The sequence below is a fragment of the Mytilus californianus genome, unplaced genomic scaffold (genome assembly GCF_021869535.1).
Source record: "Mytilus californianus isolate M0D057914Y unplaced genomic scaffold, xbMytCali1.0.p SCAF_3, whole genome shotgun sequence".
NCBI lineage: Eukaryota > Metazoa > Mollusca > Bivalvia > Mytilida > Mytilidae > Mytilus > Mytilus californianus.
In genome coordinates, this window is record NW_026262679.1 from 125,382,329 (window position 1) to 125,403,104 (window position 20,776).

A 20,776-nucleotide genomic window follows, 5' to 3' on the forward strand; every position below is an offset into this window, starting at 1 on the left:
TAACCGCTATCGATTTATATTCATATTTATGTTTATATCGGGTTATATGACCGTCGGCAGTCTTTGGAGGTCATCACGGTGGTTAATTAGATGACGTCTAGACAAAAATTCACACAAAATGCTGATACATATTATCGAGTCCATGCAATTTTAATTGTTTATTTTAGACTATTTGTAATTTGGATATAGTATGTTATAAATCAAATATAAATATTTGAGTCAAATTGGTGAACATGAATTTGACAGCTAGTGCCCCTTTAAATTGAAAATAATAATACCAACATAAATGCACAGATCATGTAATTTGCTGTAAAACAAAGGGGATGAATTTTAAAAAAACATGGAATTCAAACTATGCAAAAAAATGCAACAACACGTCCAGAAACACAAACAGAACACATGCTTGACATATTGAACATAATTTTGGAGGAGGCTGTAATACCGATTCCGCATGTTGATCTTGGAAAGGGAGACCGCAAAAATATAATGGCCATCGTTCATAAAAGGGCTGAAAATGATAATGACTGACTACGAAACATGAAATTATGCTCAGATAATACACAAGGAATCAGTTTGAGGTATCTGATTGACCTTTTTAGTACCTTCAGATGTTTCTAATGAACACTTTATTTCTCTTCAAAGTGCAGTAAAATCAGATTCAATATGTGAAGGCTAAGGACATTTTTTAAAGTTTTTTTTGTTGTTCCATAAACAACGAGTTCAACAGTAGAGGGTCTGGGTGGAATTTACAGAATAGAGAATAATCGCTCGGACAACCAGTGCAAAATAAAGGGCTAAATTAATAATGGATAAAAAAAAACACAAAAAGAGAGAGTAAAAGGGTGCTAAAATATCAGAATAGAGAATAATGGGCAAAATAAACAAAGAAAACTTAAAGAGAAAAATGATCTAATAAAATAAAGAATAAAGAAATGAGGGACCCCCATCCTGACACTCTTAGTATCATCGAAATTTACAATGTAGTTTAAAAAAATAAATGATTTGTATAAGAATATTGTGCTTAAGATTTTACTATTTATGTTTCTTAATGTTAAAATATGATTTTATAGAATAAATTATTTTTACTTTTCTATGGATTCATAGTCTCTTCATTCCAGTTATCATGTATAATCCCTGACATTTTTTCTAGTGATTATGCATAATTCCTGAAAATTTTAGTAATTATATATAATAACTAAAGTTACCATTGATTATACATAATCCCTAATTCTACAAATTCACTGTAACATGTATATATGTATACAGTATATTTGTTCCGCCTAATAGAACTTGGTTCCCCTGGAAACTTTGTTATAAACATTGCCATAATATCTGTTCATGTTGGATAATTGAAAATTCTAAATATTTAAAAAGATGGGGATTCTCCCGACACGTCAAATGATCGGACTTACAAAACGTACGGAATTATCGGCCAGCATTGTTTTTAAAATCTAGGTGTGGTGGTACTTAGCTTTATCAGGTAGAGTTACCTCCCATTCAGCGCGTAAAAATGTCAACTTAATCTGAGGTAAACCCTGGGTAAACATAATGAATTTGTGTATCATCTACAGATTATTATGTTGTATTGTTATTAACTTGTCTTTTAAAATTGTATGAATTAATACACATTTGGGTCTCCCAGTCGAATGTAGGACTGAAAGTCGCAGACAGAAAGTCACGGACAAAAAGTCTCAAGACAAACAGTTTTTTTAATTTTTTTTTTACATAAGTCATAAGAATACACTTATTTTTAAAAACATTTTTGTATTTTTATTGCAAATGTATATACGTTAAAGCAACTTTGTTAACAAAATTGATTCAAGTTGTCAAAAAATATCATACGGACCTAAGAGCTATGGTTCCGCAGCTAAATAGCATGGTACTTAAATGGCTTCATGGTGTCTAAGAAATATATCCTTTCAAGCCTTACATGATTAAAATTTATTTATACAGGGCTCACACTACCATTCGACTGGGGCGACAAAGTCGCTTTCCCAGCCGTCACTTCGCTTTGCCCGACCATCAAAAGCGAAATCTAGTCGCCCTGTTGTTTACGATACTCGCTTTCAGTCGCTTTTGTCATCGGCAATATTCCTTTTTACCAAGTCGATGAACAGCAATTTTTCATTTAAAAGTAAAGAAATTCAAGGACATAAACGATTTATTTTCTTCAGAAAATGATTAAAGCATTGATTTTAAAGTTGGTTGTTATTTCATAAAAACAATTTTTTATCACTTCCGGTACTTGCTCTCAAGGCGTACATCAAATCATTCTAACTTTCGGCAAAATAAGCTTGTTACTTCATTAGAACGTGATGAAATTTGCCTGAAGTAAATTTGTTATCCATGTACATGTATTTAAACTAAAGGAATAATAATTGAGCATAATGTTGACACACTATTAAATGATTATCAGACAATTTTAAATAAAAGCATCATTGAAAATTGTCAAAAGAAACCAGAGCAACACATTTTTTTTCCTCTGCCCCCAAAAAAAAAAAAAAAAAAAAAAAAAAGGGATTGACCCACAGCGTAAAAACAGACCCGGCAGGGTTAGGGGAAACCAACAATCATTTTTGCATGGCCTACTATGGAATAGATGATCTTATATAATAATTATTATCTAATCCAGTACAACATTATTATAATATTTTGAAGAAAAACACAAATTTTTTTACATTTTTCAAATCAATTTTTTATCATCATTTGGCGATGTGGGGTATATATTTCGATCTACTATTTAAGCGAGACTTCAATCTACTAATAAAAATTAAAAAAATTTTAATCTTTACCTGGCTGTGCCGACAGTGACATTTTTTTTAAGTTTATTCATATGTTCAGAAATATTTACTTACCTCTTTTTTTTTTTATTCAAAACATTGATAGGAACGGACATAAAGAAAAAGGCATAATGGACCGAAACTACCTATGCCAAAGTGGTCTATATGGCCGAACGGGTTTTATGGCCTAAATGTCTCAATAGCCATTTACCAAGGTAAAATGAATATATATAATATAAAGAAATTATTTCAAGAACTTTCTCTTTTATATTCATACAATTATAAATAAATTTTTGTGACTTTTGGTCCTATCATAATTGTGACTTTCTGTCCGCTTACCTCCCAGTCAACTCTATAGAACTGAAAGTTAAGAATGGTTCTGTTTTTTGTTGCTTGTTTGGGCATAAAATTATCCCACATGCACTTGTTTGATTCAATGGTAAAGACCTGTGGAAAGAAAGAACAAGTGGCCTTTACCATCACATGGAACAAGTGCCTGTGACTATTCAGGTTTCTTTTTTGCCCTGGTTCCTGTTTGCCATCAGTAGCTTTGCCTTGTCAGATTTAATGATAAACAACATTTAAAGTTTTGTAGATGGATTATTATTTACACTTATTAAATGGTACAGACATTCATGTTCATATAAAGGGGATTTAAGTAACATGGTTGTGCCAATTACACAAATACTGCTCCAGCAGGGTACATGTGTAATGACAGGATTGTTTCCCTTGAGTAGTAGATACTTAGCCAGCTGTAAGCTGTTGAGCTAGGGAGGACTTGTTTAGCTCAGTCAGTTAAGAATAGAGTGCTGACTTGTAATTAGAGGTTTCTGGTTCGAGTCCTGGAGGAGACAATGTGATTTTCTGATAAGAATCATGCTCTCCTGTTAAGCAAAAAAAAAATATATGTCTGTTTAAGGTCATAAAAAAAAATAGGATAGGTAGGTTTTTTGCGACATGATTTTGAAATGTGCAGTCCGTTTTGCCCATGTCCAAGTTGTCCATGGGCCAAATTTTCCTTTATTTTTAATGATTGGATTAATATTTTCCTTGGTTATTGGTTGGGAAAAATGGCTGCAAAGTTTTTGTTTCATCACACAAGTTGTAGTTTCCTTAAAACAGCTATCATATTCATGATTGCAAACATTGGGATGTATCAGGCAATTGATTTAATTTATTAGTATCTTTACATGTAACTTTGCTCTGACACCAGTTCAGTTATTATGCCCCCGCTATAGCGGAGGGAGCATTAAGTGTAACCCTTGTCCGTCCAGTCCGTCTGTACATCCCCAAAATTGGTTTCTGTTCTCTAACTTTAGTTTGCCTCAACAAAATGTTATAAAACTTATACACAGTGCTTATTACCATAAACCACAGATCAAGTTTGAAATTGGGTGGTGTGACTTTTACTGTTCATGAGTTATGCCCCTTTATAAACATTAAAATTGCTGTATTTTTCATTTCTGTTCTCTAACTTTAGTTTGCCTCAACAAAATGTTATAAAACTTATACACAATGCTTATTACCATAAACCACAGATCAAGTTTGAATTGGGTGGTGTGACTTTTACTGTTCATGAGTTATGCCCCTTTATAAACATTAAAATTGCTGTATTTTTCGTTTCTGTTCTCTAACTTTAGTTTGCCTCAGCCAAATTTTATGAAACTTATACCCAATGCTTAAAATTACAAAACGGTCTCAACTACATGAATCCTGAATCTGTATGTGGAAGTTGACTTGTGCATATTTACAAGTGGGGGCATCTGTGACACATTCTCCATTTAAGTTTTTCACTTTACGGCTTAGGGTCGACGCTCAAATTAGGGTCGATCTGGTAACTGTAAACAGACATATATATTTTTTTTGTCTTACATGAGTAAGAGTGACTTAGATAAATAGGTAGATAGGTACACAAGTCTTACAGTCACCTTCACTAATTTGATGACTGATACAACAAGTCTGTATCTCAACAAACAACCAGGTACACAAGTCTTACAGTCACCTTCACTAATTTGATGACTGATACAACATGCCTGTATCTCAACAAACAACCAGGTACACAAGTCTTACAGTCACCTTCACTAATTTGATGACTGATACAACATGTCTGTATCTCAACAAACAACCAGGTACACAAGTCTTACAGTCACCTTCACTAATTTGATGACCGTTACAACATGTCTGTATCTCAACAAACAACCAGGTACACAAGTCTTACAGTCACCTTCACTAATTTGATGACCGATACAACATGTCTGTATCTCAACAAACAACCAGGTACACAAGTCTTACAGTCACCTTCACTAATTTGATGACCGATACAACATGTCTGTATCTCAACAAACAACCAGGTACACAAGTCTTACAGTCACCTTCACTAATTTGATGACCGATACAACATGTCTGTATCTCAACAAACAACCAGGTACACAAGTCTTACAGTCACCTTCACTAATTTGATGACCGATACAACATGTCTGTATCTCAACAAACAACCAGGTACACAAGTCTTACAGTCACCTTCACTAATTTGATGACCGATACAACATGTCTGTATCTCAACAAACAACCAGGTACACAAGTCTTACAGTCACCTTCACTAATTTGATGACCGATACAACATGCCTGTATCTCAACAAACAACCAGGTTCACAAGTCTTACAGTCACCTTCACTAATTTGATGACCGATACAACATGCCTGTATCTCAACAAACAACCAGGTACACAAGTCTTACAGTCACCTTCACTAATTTGATGACCGATACAACATGCCTGTATCTCAACAAACAACCAGGTACACAAGTCTTACAGTCACCTTCACTAATTTGATGACCGATACAACATGCCTGTATCTCAACAAACAACCAGGTACACAAGTCTTACAGTCACCTTCACTAATTTGATGACCGATACAACATGCCTGTATCTCAACAAACAACCAGGTACACAAGTCTTACAGTCACCTTCACTAATTTGATGACCGATACAACATGCCTGTATCTCAACAAACAACCAGGTACACAAGTCTTACAGTCACCTTCACTAATTTGATGACCGATACAACATGCCTGTATCTCAACAAACAACCAGGTACACAAGTCTTACAGTCACCTTCACTAATTTGATGACCGATACAACATGCCTGTATCTCAACAAACAACCAGGTACACAAGTCTTACAGTCACCTTCACTAATTTGATGACCGATACAACATGCCTGTATCTCAACAAACAACCAGGTACACAAGTCTTACAGTCACCTTCACTAATTTGATGACCGATACAACATGCCTGAATCTCAACAAACAACCAGGTACACAAGTCTTACAGTCACCTTCACTAATTTGATGACCGATACAACATGTCTGTATCTCAACAAACAACCAGGTACACAAGTCTTACAGTCACCTTCACTAATTTGATGACCGATACAACATGTCTGTATCTCAACAAACAACCAGGTACACAAGTCGTACAGTCACCTTCACTAATTTGATGACCGATACAACATGCCTGTATCTCAACAAACAACCAGGTACACAAGTCGTACAGTCACCTTCACTAATTTGATGACCGATACAACATGCCTGTATCTCAACAAACAACCAGGTACACAAGTCTTACAGTCACCTTCACTAATTTGATGTCCGATACAACATGCCTGTATCTCAACAAACAACCAGGTACACAAGTCTTACAGTCACCTTCACTAATTTGATGACCGATACAACATGCCTGTATCTCAACAAACAACCAGGTACACAAGTCTTACAGTCACCTTCACTAATTTGATGACCGATACAACATGTCTGTATCTCAACAAACAACCAGGTACACAAGTCTTACAGTCACCTTCACTTATTTGATGACCGATACAACATGCCTGTATCTCAACAAACAACCAGGTACACAAGTCTTACAGTCACCTTCACTTATTTGATGACCGATACAACATGCCTGTATCTCAACAAACAACCAGTTACACAAGTCTTACAGTCACCTTCACTTATTTGATGACCGATACAACATGCCTGTATCTCAACAAACAACCAGGTACACAAGTCTTACAGTCACCTTCACTAATTTGATGACCGATACAACATGTCTGTATCTCAACAAACAACCAGGTACACAAGTCTTACAGTCACCTTCACTAATTTGATGACCGATACAACATGTCTGTATCTCAACAAACAACCAGGTACACAAGTCTTACAGTCACCTTCACTAATTTGATGACCGATACAACATGTCTGTATCTCAACAAACAACCAGGTACACAAGTCTTACAGTCACCTTCACTAATTTGATGACCGATACAACATGTCTGTATCTCAACAAACAACCAGGTACACAAGTCTTACAGTCACCTTCACTAATTTGATGACCGATACAACATGTCTGTATCTCAACAAACAACCAGGTACACAAGTCTTACAGTCACCTTCACTAATTTGATGACCGATACAACATGCCTGTATCTCAACAAACAAGACACTTGTTTTGTAGTCTTCACTACAAAAGTCTAAAAGTCTGAAAAGACCAGTTTTTGTCTTAATTCCCATGAACTTTTACTCGACATTCTCCAAAAGTATGGCTTGTGTCTTAATTTTTCTTGACAAATTCTCATTTATATTAAATTTGTATGAAATTTACTCTACATATTCTCGACATTCTGAATATGGTCTTAAAATTTCTTGACAAATTCTTGACATTTGAATACTGTCTTGAAATTTCTCGACATATTCTCGACATTCTTATTTTTTCTCAGTATGGCTTGACATATTCTGAACATTTTGAATCGTGTCTTAAATTTACTTGACAGTTCTGAGTTTTACAAATCATGACCAATATTCATGATATAACTTTAATCTTTATTTCTCTTTATATGATATACTGTTGTTTCAAGTTACACTTCTTTACAACAAAAATAAAATTTGGGCATGTAAAATAATTGAAAATTTGGGTATATAAATATTTTTACAAATGCAAATATGGCTATGAAATCTAAAGTATAAAATAATTCAAATGTGGTTGTGTTGATATAAAACAATTTCAATGTGGGTTTTTAAATAATTGCAAATTTTGATTCCTAAATCTTATAAATTAAATGATTCAAACCAATCATACTGTAGACATATTTCATTCTACATTCATAATATTCAATGTTGATATGGTAAATAATTATTATACCAAAATGTGGTTTATATAAATAGCAAATTATGATGATATACAAATCATTCATTTAACAGAAGAAAAATTTGTGTAATGTCATCTGTTGGAATATATTAAGTATTACACATGGACAGGATGTTCGGATTGTTCCCCATAAAATTAAGGTATTCCACACCCCAGAGTACACGCAACTGTCAAATAGAAGTTATTGCTTTACCTGTAATCAGCCATACAACTTATCAGTTGACCGACCATGCCACTACAATTAAAACGTTTGTTGATAGATGGAAATAAAAATCATCATTTTGATGAAAAAAAATTGAATTGAAATGGATTTTCTTCATCAAAATTATGAAGTTAATTATTTTAACATAAAAACAAATTGAATAATTCCCAAAGATTAAAAGAAAATTATTATCTACTCCAGGAATAATAAAAAAAATGTATTTATAATGGGTCCCATCAATGATTTCTATAGAAATGGTTCTCAAACAGACATGCATAATATAGATCTAAACATTTTTTTCTTTTCAGGAAGGAGTTTTTTTTATTATTTATTAATATTTATTTTTGATAAAAAATTATAAAATTCAACACTCAAATTTGAATAAAAAATGTTATTAGGTTGTTCTAAAAAATGAATAATGTTTTTGAATCAAGATGGGAACAAATTCTTTGACCTAAACTAAATTAAACTACATGGGGGATTATTCAGGGTATTACAACTTAGTTGCACCAAAAAATCTTACTATATATACCAAATTAATCCTTGATTCTTCAAAGTTAAGTTTAGCCATGATAAAAAGGAGTATATAACAGCAATAGAATGTCATAAACAGTGCAGAATACGTCTGTTCACATTTCAGGCGAAATTTATACTGTTGAGATAGTGTCAAGACATATTTAAGACTGTCAAGAATGTGTCGAGACATATTCAGACATTATTTAGAATGTCAAGAATATGTCGAGACATATTCAGACATTATTAAGAATGTCAAGAATATGTCAAGACAGATCGAGACAAATTTAAGACAGTCAAGAGTTGGTCGAGACTAATCCAGACTCTTATCAGATGATACAGGAAGTGTCGAGAAATTTTAAGACAATGCTCATACTGTCAAGACACATGTCAAGAAAAATCAAGAACCTTATTAGACAAATTCATACTATGTCAAGAATTTTTAAAAATTATTCAGACAAATTAAGAATGTCGAGTAAAAATTCATGCAAATTCCGACAAAAACTGGTCTTTTCAGACTTTTTGACTTTTGTAGTGCTTAGATCTTGATATACATTTTACCAGAATAGTCTTCAATCTGTAAATTTACCAATTATGTCACAAACCCTATCAGGCCATAATCTTGCTGGCTATTTAAATCCCTAAAACTGGCCGACAGACTGACTTCATAGTGATGGACAAGGTATAATTTACAGTAGTCACTACACATAGGCAGACATATATATATAAATCTACAGTGATTGTATGCTTCTAAAAATAGAATAGCATCCTGTATTTATACTGAAGAGATGAGTAAATGTAATATAAATACTAACCCTGCTTTGTACTAGACCCACATGCTGAACCAGATTTTGAACATTAGTCCCCAGGAAGACATGTTACAATACCTGGACCAACTATTCTGAGCAGACCAGTCTTTGCTGTTACTCCTTAATGCTGTATGCTAAGCAGAAAAGCAGCAAATACCAACTTTCAAATCTGGTTTGACCCAGCTGGGATTCGAACCCATAACCTCCAACACTCAAGGCGAACACACTACCACAAGACCATGAAGGTGGTGAAAAAATTATCGAAAAAAATAAGGTGAACTTGTATGTTAATATTTCTATTTAGAAACATGTACATTTTGTATTTTTAAAATTAGTATTTTTTTGTGGGACACACCATTTGATCATAATCGTCCATAGAAATAGCAAATAAAAGAAAAGTTTTATGAAAATTTTTTGAAGATATCTCTAAATTTAGAAATTTGGCCACTCCAAAAAATTTAATTGTTCTGTGGATATTTCAAATGAAAATAGAGATTAAAGGGGTGGCAAGCATTAAACGTAGCATTAGCATGATTAAAAAAAGAAATTAATTTCAGTTAGAGTTTAGTTTTTGTCTTATTATATAGGTATCCATGCATGGTATCCTGGCTGTGATTTATCCCATGTATCACTTATTCTCTGTTAATGTTGCAGTGACTGTAGAGTTCTTTATGTTTTAAGCCAGTTTAAGCCAATCAGAGCTTCTAAGGAATTGCTTAATCTTCAAAAGAGCATTGGGGATACCTTTCAATTTCTGTTGTCAACCAAAATTTCGCAATTTCAATAAGAACTTGAAAAGTTTTTGTATAACTTACATCCAAAAATGTGCTGGAAAAAAATTAAATCTTACTGAAATTAAAATAATTTTTTTTAGAATTGACTATATTCCAACAAACAAGACATACATTTGGCCTTTTCGTATGTTTTTAATTGCAAAATTTGCAATGGAACAGGTTATGCAAAAATAAAACTTCCATTTGAATTTTCATATCATTATTTGTTTGCAGCATTTCCTGTAATCGAAATAATTAATCTCAATTTTTTGTTCATTGATCAACATTTGCAAAGTGTCTGAATTTACAGTATACCAAAGCCCTGGCTTTGAATGACCTGAATGTATTGAAGAGGTCTAAACTGGCATGACTGTTATATAATATTCATATATGTAATTTATTTTGTTGTTATTTTTATTTAAAGGATCAAAGAAAATAGAAGGACAAAAAAATGCTTTATAAAATGATACTGCTGTTAGTGCTGTACATGATGAAGATGACATACTCAGAGCATGGAAAAACCAATGTAATGATTGATACAGATACAGTGATAGAAACAGTATCGGATAGATTCCTTAGTGTTACATTAGATACATCATTTATACAGAATAATTGGGCAACACTCAACTTCAGGTAAAGAGATTCATTATCAGGTAAATTGAGCAACACTCAATCACAGGTAAAGAGATTCATTATCAGGTAAATGGGCAACACTCAATTACAGGTAAACAGATTCATTATCAGGTAAATGGGGCAACACTCAATTACAGGTAAAGAGATTTATGATTAGGATAATTGGGCAACACTCAATTACAGTTAAAGAGATTCATTTTCAGGTAAATTGGGCAACACTCAATTACAGTTAAAGAAATTCATTTTCAGGCAAATTGGGCAACACTCAATTACAGGTAAAGAGATTCATTATCCAGTAAATTAGGCATCACTCAATTACAAGTAAAAGATTTATTATCAGGTAAATTAGGCTACACTCAATTACAGGTAAAGAGATTCATGATTTGGATAATTGGGCAACACTCAATTACAGTTAAAGAGATTCATTCTAAGGTAAATTGGGCTACACTCAGTTACAGGTAGAAATATTCATTATCTGGTAAATTGTGCAACTCTCAATTACAGGTAAAGAGATTCATATCAGGTAAATTGGGCAACACTCAATCACAGGTAAAGTGATTCATTATCAGGTAAATTGGGCAACACTCAATCACAGGTTAAGAGATTCATTATCAGGTATATTGGGCTACACTCAATTACAGGTAAAAAGATTTATTATCAGGTATGTTCGGCTACACTCAATTACAGGTAAAGAGATTCATTATCAGGTAAATTAGGCAACACTCAATTTTAGGTGGAGAGATTCATTATTAGGTAAATAGGCCTAGGGCAACAGTAAACCTGATTATTTAGTGTTATAGAATTTAACAGACAAACTGGACAGTAATTAACTTCAGGTAAGAAGATTCATTATCAGGCAAAAGAGGCAACAGTTAACTTTATGTAATGACAAAAATTATGAGGCAAATGAGATAACACTTTAAACTCAGATAAAGAGATTATTTGTCTGTCAAATTAAGCAATAATTATCAAGGTAAAGAAATTCATTATCAGGTAAGCTTCACAATACTTCAGGAAAACAGGACAGCAATAAACTTTGATATGAGTGAGTGACACGACTCGTGAAGAACCTTCATAAAGCATGGTAGACATCTTAAAATTTAGAGAAGTCGCCATAAGATACAAATGTATCATTTTTGTATGGTAAAGATCTAAATTTATAGAAGTTACTAAACATGTAACAGAGATCATCTAAATTATGTGAAGCCTCCATAAGGTACAAATGTATGGTAAGATCTAAATTTATTGAAGTCACTAAACATATCATGGCATAGATCTAAAGTAAGAGAAGTCACCATAAGTTATGATTGATACTAAATTTAGAAAAAAGAGATTAATATGATACATTACATCTCATTTTAGATTGTATTTCTTTATCTTAACAAATGAAAAATTGAACCAAAACTCTGACATTGTTTTGATAATACATATTTTTTCTTTTTTAGTTCTCCAAAAGTACAGGTATTAGCCAAAGCATTATCACCATGTTATTTACGTGTTGGGGGAAGCTCAGCAGATTATCTCCAGTTTGATCCATCGTCTCAGAGTGAAAGTTACCAAAAAGTGCCAAAAGAGTTCATTTTAACAGACCGTATAAACAAGAAACTGACTAATTTTACTATGATAGGTAAGGATACAGTACAAGTTAGAAATTTATTATGATATAATATACATGCATGTGAGGATGGTGTACAAGTCAAAAAGTTTTCTTTAATAACTTGTACCAGACAAGAATCACAATATAAATAGATGTGGTATGATTGCTTATGATACAACTATCCACCAGATCCAAATGATGTAAAAGGTTAGCAACTATAGGAGACCATACGGCCTTCAACAATAAGCAAAACCAGTCAAAAATCTGTTGTTTACCTGAAAATGCTTCAAAATTTATTTTACTGTTTGTAGAAAAAGTATTACATTTCTCCTAAGGTTCTTACTTTCTTTGTTAAATTTAAAAAAAAAATCACATGAACAAAGCAACAAAAACATGACTAGAATAAATAAATGGAATGATAAGTTCTAGTAGGGATGCTTTTTAGCTCAAAAAGAACCATGAATTTCTGTCAAAATTGTCATATAGATGACCCAACCTGCCTTAAAATCTGACTGCTGCCATTAAATTTATCACATTTTTGTTAAACAAGACCAGATATACATGTATTCTTTGAAGGTCCAATTTTTACAAAATTTATGTTAAGTGAAATGTTTGTCTTCTATTGTTGTCAAATAGAACAATTTTACCAAACTAATTCGGTTACTCAGATAATCTTTTACCGATTAACAAGTCAACTGGTAGTAAAGATGATGTTCAAAGACAATTTCTGCAGTATTTCAGCATATATATGGTTATATGAACGATATATTGAAGTTTATCATTACATCCTTCCTACAGACCACTTTGTTTTGTTCACGGACCAGTATACACTAAATTTTCATTGAACAATTTTTTAATCAGAATTTTGTTAGAAATATGACCAACCTTGGATGTGGATGATTGACATTTTTACATGTACGTCCACAAAATTTGAAAGTCAAAATGAAACTATGAATTGACTTAAATTAAAATCAGTTTACACCTGTGCAATGTATATTTATTTTACACACCTATTCTGTGAATACTTATAATTATGCAAAAAGCTGATATACAAGATGTCTTAATTGTGCAAATTAATTATGTAAAATTGGAATGTTTTCATTGTTGATTAAGTAATCAATATACCAGACAACTGATTTCGTAGAGTACCTTAATTTAAGATTTAACATTTTTATACGCCCCTCAAAATTTTGACGGGACGTATTATGGTATACAAATGTCGTCTGTCCGTCTATCCGTCTGTCCGTCTGTCTGTCCGGCGTAAACATGTCGCACCGTAACTTGAGAACGACTTATCCAAATTTCATAAAGCTTTTTGAGTTACAGGACTTAGTAACTAAAACAGGTGTGTGTTTTTTTTCACATGTCGCGCCGTATCTCAAAAACAATTTATGATTATTGCTTGAAACTTTACACATTTCTGAGTTATATTAATCTTAAGATCTGTATACTTTTTAGTGATGGTTCAAAATTTTATTTTTGAGTTATTGAGTATTTTGTAAAAAAAGTCGCACCGTATCTCAAAAACTATTTATGATTATTGCTTAAAATTTTACGCACTTCTTAGTTATATTAATCTAAAGCTCTGTATACTTTTTGGTTTTGATTCAAAATTTTATTTTAGAGATATTGATTTTTTTTTTTTAAAAAGGGGGATTTTCACATGTCGCACTGTATCTAAAAAACGATTTATGATTATTGCTTAAAATTTTACACACTTCTTAGTTATAATAATCTAAAGAATATTGAGTTTTTTTGTAAAAAAAAAGGGAGGTTTTCGCATGTCACGCCGTATGTCAGAAACTATTTATGATTATTGCATAAAAATTCACACACAAGACGACGGGCGTATCATGCGCTCATGGCGCAGCTGTTTATTATTTAGGGTTTCAATACACATTGATATCAAATCTATTAAAATTGAAAAAAGGTTAGATTAATCGTTTTACGTTTGTGGTATTTGAGAAAATTTAAATTGATTTTTAATTAAATGAATTGTTGGGCAAATTGATGTTTATGAATAAAAGGAAAGCATACCTTAATCAGACAGAAACTCAACAACACAAAAAACCAACAACAACTAGAGGTCAGCATAAATTCTTGTGATCTCAAATATGATTTTCATAGAAACTTCTGTCTGTCTAACAAATTTAACTTTTTAAGGCTTGAAGCATGTGAAGCAAACATACATATTTATGAGGCAATTGATCTAATGAACAGTTTAGTCCTATTTTTGTTCCTTTGTAGCAAGACAGTGGGATGAACTGAATGGTTTTGCAGAAATGGTTGGATGGGATCTTATATTTGACCTGAACTCATTACTTAGACAGAATGGACAATGGCTACCAGATAATGCTAAACTACTCATGGATTATACATCACAGAAAGGATATAAAATAGTTGGATGGGAACTTGGCAATGGTAACATTAATTATTAATGTTAATACATGGATGTATTTGTATAACGATTTTGGTAATTTGTCTTACAAAAAATATAGGCCTTAATATCAAACTATATTCCACCTTCATCCAAATAAACACCAAAAAATATCCCCCCAAAAGATAATATTAATGTAAAATCATTCCATGTATGTATAATTCAAAGGACAATTTCTATCAAGAGCCATTAAAAGATTATATAAAATTAAAAAGATGTGGTATGATTGCCATTGAGACATCTCCATTGAGACATCTCTCCACCAGAGACCAAATGACTTAGAAGTTAAAACTATAGGTCAGTGTATGTCCACATTGGTGTAACAAAATAATATGCGATGTAAGTAAAAAGAAATAAAAATTCTTTATACTTTGAAATTTGTCCAATTATGTCTGATATTTGACACCTTTATTTCCAATAGAAGTTGTAAGTTCTGTCCAATGGGTCTAAAGAGTGTATGCAATAATAATATAAAGAAAGAAAACCTAGAATATAATCAGAAATGAATTGACCTTTTTTAGTCAGACTTTTCCCCTCAGGAACAACAAATCTAAAGCTTAAGGGCATACAATACAGTTACAGGGGAGGTAATGACGTTGCTAATATGTAAAATGTTATTTTCGCGACGTCAAACTATGACATATCTGGAAAAGATGCATTTTTCAACTGATTTTTATCATTCAAACTGATTGAACTTGAAAACGAAATCATGGACCCCTCTTTTTTAAAATGACATTAGGTTTGATTACATATGAAGATTTTTGTACCAATTTTTATTAAAAAGTCACAGATGAAATTTTTTTAAATTAGATAAATATACAGGAAAAAATGCCATTTTTGACTAAAATCATGAAACTTTGATAAAATTTAATTATTTCCAAAAAATTATTATACAAATTTACAGCATACTTATGTAAAGAAGATTTTCCAAATGTTTTTACAAAAATCCGCTTTTGCTTATCTTTTGAAACAAAAAAGTTAGGTATGTCTATTCAAAGGATAGAAATGCCCAAAAAACGAAATTTTGAGTAGATGTCTAAAATTTATACCCCATTTATCTCTTAAAGTAGCACATGAAGGTATATTTTTTATTACATATTTGAATTGATTAGGTGAAAAATAGCTTGTATGTAAATTTTCGTAAAAAAATCACTGTGGGATCAAAACTGTATCATATGCCGTTAATCAATAAATGCATACCGGTATATCCATCATATTTAAAATTTTAACATTGAAACTACAAGAAACACTGTCACTGAAAGCTAGGGCTATCCCTGCAGTGGACACATCTGTACAAATGCTTCTGTTGATATGATGTGGCATGCTTTCCCTGCAGTGGACAAATCTGTACAACTGCTTCTGTTGATATGATGTAGCATGCTTTCCTTGCAGTGTTAGATGTTGTTCAATTCCTGGCACAATGAAATTAAAGAATCTAAAATTGATATTTCTGCTTCTTCATTTAGCATGTCGGTATAAAAAGATTAAAGTGACTAGTCAGCTTTAAATCAATATTATGTGTCTTGCTATGAAGATATATCTTTCTCACCTGGTAAAAAAAATCCAAGTAGAATGTTGAAAATCAATCTTTTACAAGGGAGGGTTAATATTCTTATAGTATTAACATGATCTCATCTTGAATGAGCTTGATTTCATCCTGAATCAACTTGGTTTGGTCTCATCCTGAATCAACATGGTTTGGTTTCATCATGAATCACCAAATGGCTTCATCCTGATTTATCATGGTCTTATTCTTAATCAACATGGTTTCATCATGAATCACCAAATGGCTTCATCGTGATTTATCATGGTCTCATTCTTAATCAACTTGGTTTCATTCTGATTCATCATACACATCCACCAATTACCACACCAGTATTATGACACATATGTGTTACAGATATGGAAAATGCCATGTAAAAATCCAAATATATTTTGTATTTATAGAACCTGATGTTTATAAAGACGTAGGTATTAACATAACAGGAGCCCAGAGAGCCAAGGACTACAGTATACTACACAGCCTCCTTAACCACTATCCACAATGGAGAAATGGTATTGTTATAGGTCCCAGTGTTACAATGTTAGTAAAGGAAATTAGTAGGAAATATTTACAAGAGTAAGTGACATCAGCATTATTTTTAGCTCACCTGGCCCGAAGGGCCAAGTGAGCTTTTCTCATCACTTGGCGTCCGTCGTCCGTCGTCGTCCGGCGTCGTCCGGCGTCGTCCGTCGTCGGCGTAAACTTTTTACATTTTGAACTTCTTCTAGAGAACCACTGAATGGAATGAAACCAAACATGGCATGAATGTTCCTTATGAGGTGCTGACCAAGTGTTGTTACTTTGTAGCCGATCCATCATCCAAGATGGCCGCCAGCGGGGGACTTAGTTTAACATAGGACCCTATGGGAAATGCATACAAATGACTTCTTTTAGAGAACCACTGAATGGAATGAAACCAAACATGGCATGAATGTTTCTTATGAGGTGCTGACCGAGTGTTGTTACTTTGAAGCCGATCCATAATCCAAGATGGCAGCCAGCGGGGGACTTAGTTTAACATAGGACCCTATGGGAAATGCATACAAATGTCTTCTTTTAGAGAACCACTGAATGGAATGAAACAAAACATAGCATGAATGTTCATTAGGAAGTGCTGACCAAGTGTTGTTACTTTGTAGTTGATCCATCATCCAAGATGGCTGCCAGCAGGGGACTTAGTTTAACATAGGACCCTATGGGAAATGCATACAAATGACTTCTTTTAGAGAACCACTGAATGGAATGAAACAAAACATAGCATGTTACAAGGTGCTGACCAAGTGTTGTTACTTTGTAGCCATTCCATCATCCAAAATGGCCGCCAGCGAGGGACATAGTTTAACATAGGACCCTATGGGAAAGGCATACAAATGACTTCTTTTAGAGAACCACTGAATGGAATGAAACAAAACATAGCATGAATGTTCATTAGGAGGTGCTGACCAAGTGTTGTTACTTTGTAGCCGATCCATCATCCAAGATGGCCGCAAGCGGGGGACTTAGTTTAACATAGGACCCTATGGGAAATGCATACAAATGACTTCTTTTAGAGAACCACTGAATGGAATGAAACAAAACATAGCATGAATGTTACTTACAAGGTGCTGACCAAGTGTTGTTACTTTGTAGCCGTTCAATCATCCAAAATGGCCGCCAGTGAGGGACTTAGTTTAACATAGGACCCTATGAGAAATACATACAAATGTCTTCTTTTAGAGAACCACTGAATGGAATGAAACCAAACATGGCAAGAATGTTCCTTATGAGGTGCTGACCAAGTGTTGTTACTTTGAAGCCGATCCATCATCCAAGATGGCAACCAGCGGGGGACTTAGTTTAACATAGGATCCTATGGGAAATACATACAAATGTTTTCTTTTAGAGAACCACTGAATGCAATGAAACCAAACATGGCATGAATGTTCCTTATGAGGTGCTGACCGAGTGTTGTTACTTTGAAGCCGATCCATAATCCAAGATGGCCGCCAGCGGGGGACTTAGTTTAACATGGGACCCTATGGGAAATACATACAAACGTCTTCTTTTAGAGAACCACTGAATGGAATGAAACCAAACATGGCAAGAATGTTCCTTTTGAGGTGCTGACCAAGTGTTGTTACTTTGAAGCCGATCCATCATCCAAGATGGCAGCCAGCGGGGGACTTAGTTTAACATAGGATCCTATGGGAAATACATACAAATGTTTTCTTTTAGAGAACCACTGAATGGAATGAAACCAAACATGGCATGAATGTTCCTTATGAGGTGCTGACCAAGTGTTGTTACTATGAAGCCGATCCATAATCTAAGATGGCCGCCAGCGGAGGACTTAGTTTAACATAGGACCCTATGAGAAATACGTACAAATGTTTTCTTTTAGAGAACCATTGAATGGAATGAAACCAAACATGGCATGCATGTTCCTTTCGAGGTGCTGACCAAGTGTTGTTACTTTGAAGCTGATCCTTCATCTATGATGGCTGCCAGATGGGGACAATGTTTAACAAAGGACCCTATGGACAATACATACAAATGTCTTCTTTTAGAGAACCACATACTGAATGGATTGAACCAAACATGGCATGAATGTTCCTTATGAGGTGCTGACTACTTTTTTGTTACTTTGAAGCTGATCCTTCATCCATGATGGCCGCCAATGGGGGGACTTCCTTTAACATAAGACCCTATGGGAAATACATACAAATGCTTCTTCTAGAGGTGCACTGAATGGAATGAAACCAAAACATGGCATAAATGTTTCTTATGAGGTGCTGATTAAGTGTTGCTACTTTGTTGCTGATTTACTGTTCAAGATGGCCACCAGGATTTTTTATTAAATTACAGGACCAATATTAAACCAAATTTGGCCTCACTCATTATTAGGGTATCTGTTATGATTTTAATCTATTTTTACATAATTTCCAAAACCAAAGTAGAATCAGGTGAGCGACACAGGCTCTTGAGAGCCTCTAGTTTAGTCTACCTAGTCTACAGGGTCATTATGAAGTTATGATGTGTTTGTGTATTATCTATTATTGTTGCCCTACCTAGTCTACAGGGTCAGTATGAAGGTATGATGTGTTTGTGTATTATCTATTGTTGTTGACCTACCTAGTCTACAGGGTCAGTATGAAGGTATGATGTGTTTGTGTATTATCTATTATTGTTGCCCTACCTAGTCTACAGGGTCATTATGAAGTTATGATGTGTTTGTGTATTATCTATTGTTGTTGCCCTACCTAGTCTACAGGGTCAGTATGAAGGTATGATGTGTTTGTGTATTATCTATTGTTGTTGCCCTACCTAGTCTACAGGGTCAGTATGAAGGTATGATGTGTTTGTGTATTATCTATTGTTGTTGCCCTACCTAGTCTACAGGGTCAGTATGAAGGTATGAAGTATTTGTGTATTATCTATTGTTGTTGACCTACCTAGTCTACAGGGTCAGTATGAAGGTATGAAGTATTTGTGTATTATCTATTGTTGTTGACCTACCTAGTCTACAGGGTCAGTATGAAGGTATGAAGTATTTGTGTATTATCTATTGTTGTTGACCTACCTAGTCTACAGGGTCAGTATGAAGGTATGAAGTGTTTGTGTATTATCTATTGTTGTTGCCCTACCTAGTCTACAGGGTCAGTATGAAGGTATGATGTGTTTGTGTATTATCTATTGTTGTTGCCCTACCTAGTCTACAGGGTCAGTATGAAGGTATGATGTGTTTGTGTATTATCTATTGTTGTTGACCATGAATATTTAAATGTTTTTCTCTACTGAAACCACTTGGCCAGTTGAATCAAATGTGATCGAAATCAGTCTAAAATTTCCCTGATAGAAGTTTTGCAGATATATGTAACTTTCTACCATTGGCCTTGGTAGACAAATAACCCAGGGAGTGAGAATGACAACTAGTGGCTAGATTCCTGACTTCTGACATGACTTAATTCAATTACATTTATACTTCATGGTCATGTACTTCAGAATTTAAAACAGAACAAAATAATAAAACAATGTAATACTGTATGAACCAATGTGTTCTGAAGACAATGTAGCATTACTGAATCATCTGTTAAAAATGAAATAATAATGTCTTATGCTGTATTATTCCACTGTTTATACATATTGATAGTTAAATCAATATTTGATTGGTTGAGACTATCCCACGTGTCATTGAACAAATCTTCATATTCCCTTTTGAGGATCATATTCCCCTCTGAAATGTCGGGATTACATCGTGCGACGTTACGCGCAGTTAATGTACATAACGTTTTGAACTTCTTATTCTTCTTA

At 33.6% G+C, this 20,776-nt stretch overlaps 1 protein-coding gene across 1 annotated transcript in view; it reads left to right on the top strand.

The window, feature by feature from the left end:
- Nucleotides 1-1,491: 1,491 nt before the first annotated feature.
- LOC127736097 (heparanase-like) overlaps nucleotides 1,492-20,776 on the top strand; it is a 36,060-nt gene continuing 16,775 nt past the window's right edge. The window contains exons 1-5 of the mRNA XM_052246619.1: nucleotides 1,492-1,528; nucleotides 10,701-10,909; nucleotides 12,355-12,536; nucleotides 14,754-14,927; nucleotides 16,891-17,062. Coding sequence (XP_052102579.1) covers nucleotides 10,728-10,909; nucleotides 12,355-12,536; nucleotides 14,754-14,927; nucleotides 16,891-17,062 — 710 coding nt within the window. The 5' untranslated portion in view covers nucleotides 1,492-1,528; nucleotides 10,701-10,727. The remainder of the gene's footprint in view (nucleotides 1,529-10,700; nucleotides 10,910-12,354; nucleotides 12,537-14,753; nucleotides 14,928-16,890; nucleotides 17,063-20,776) is intronic.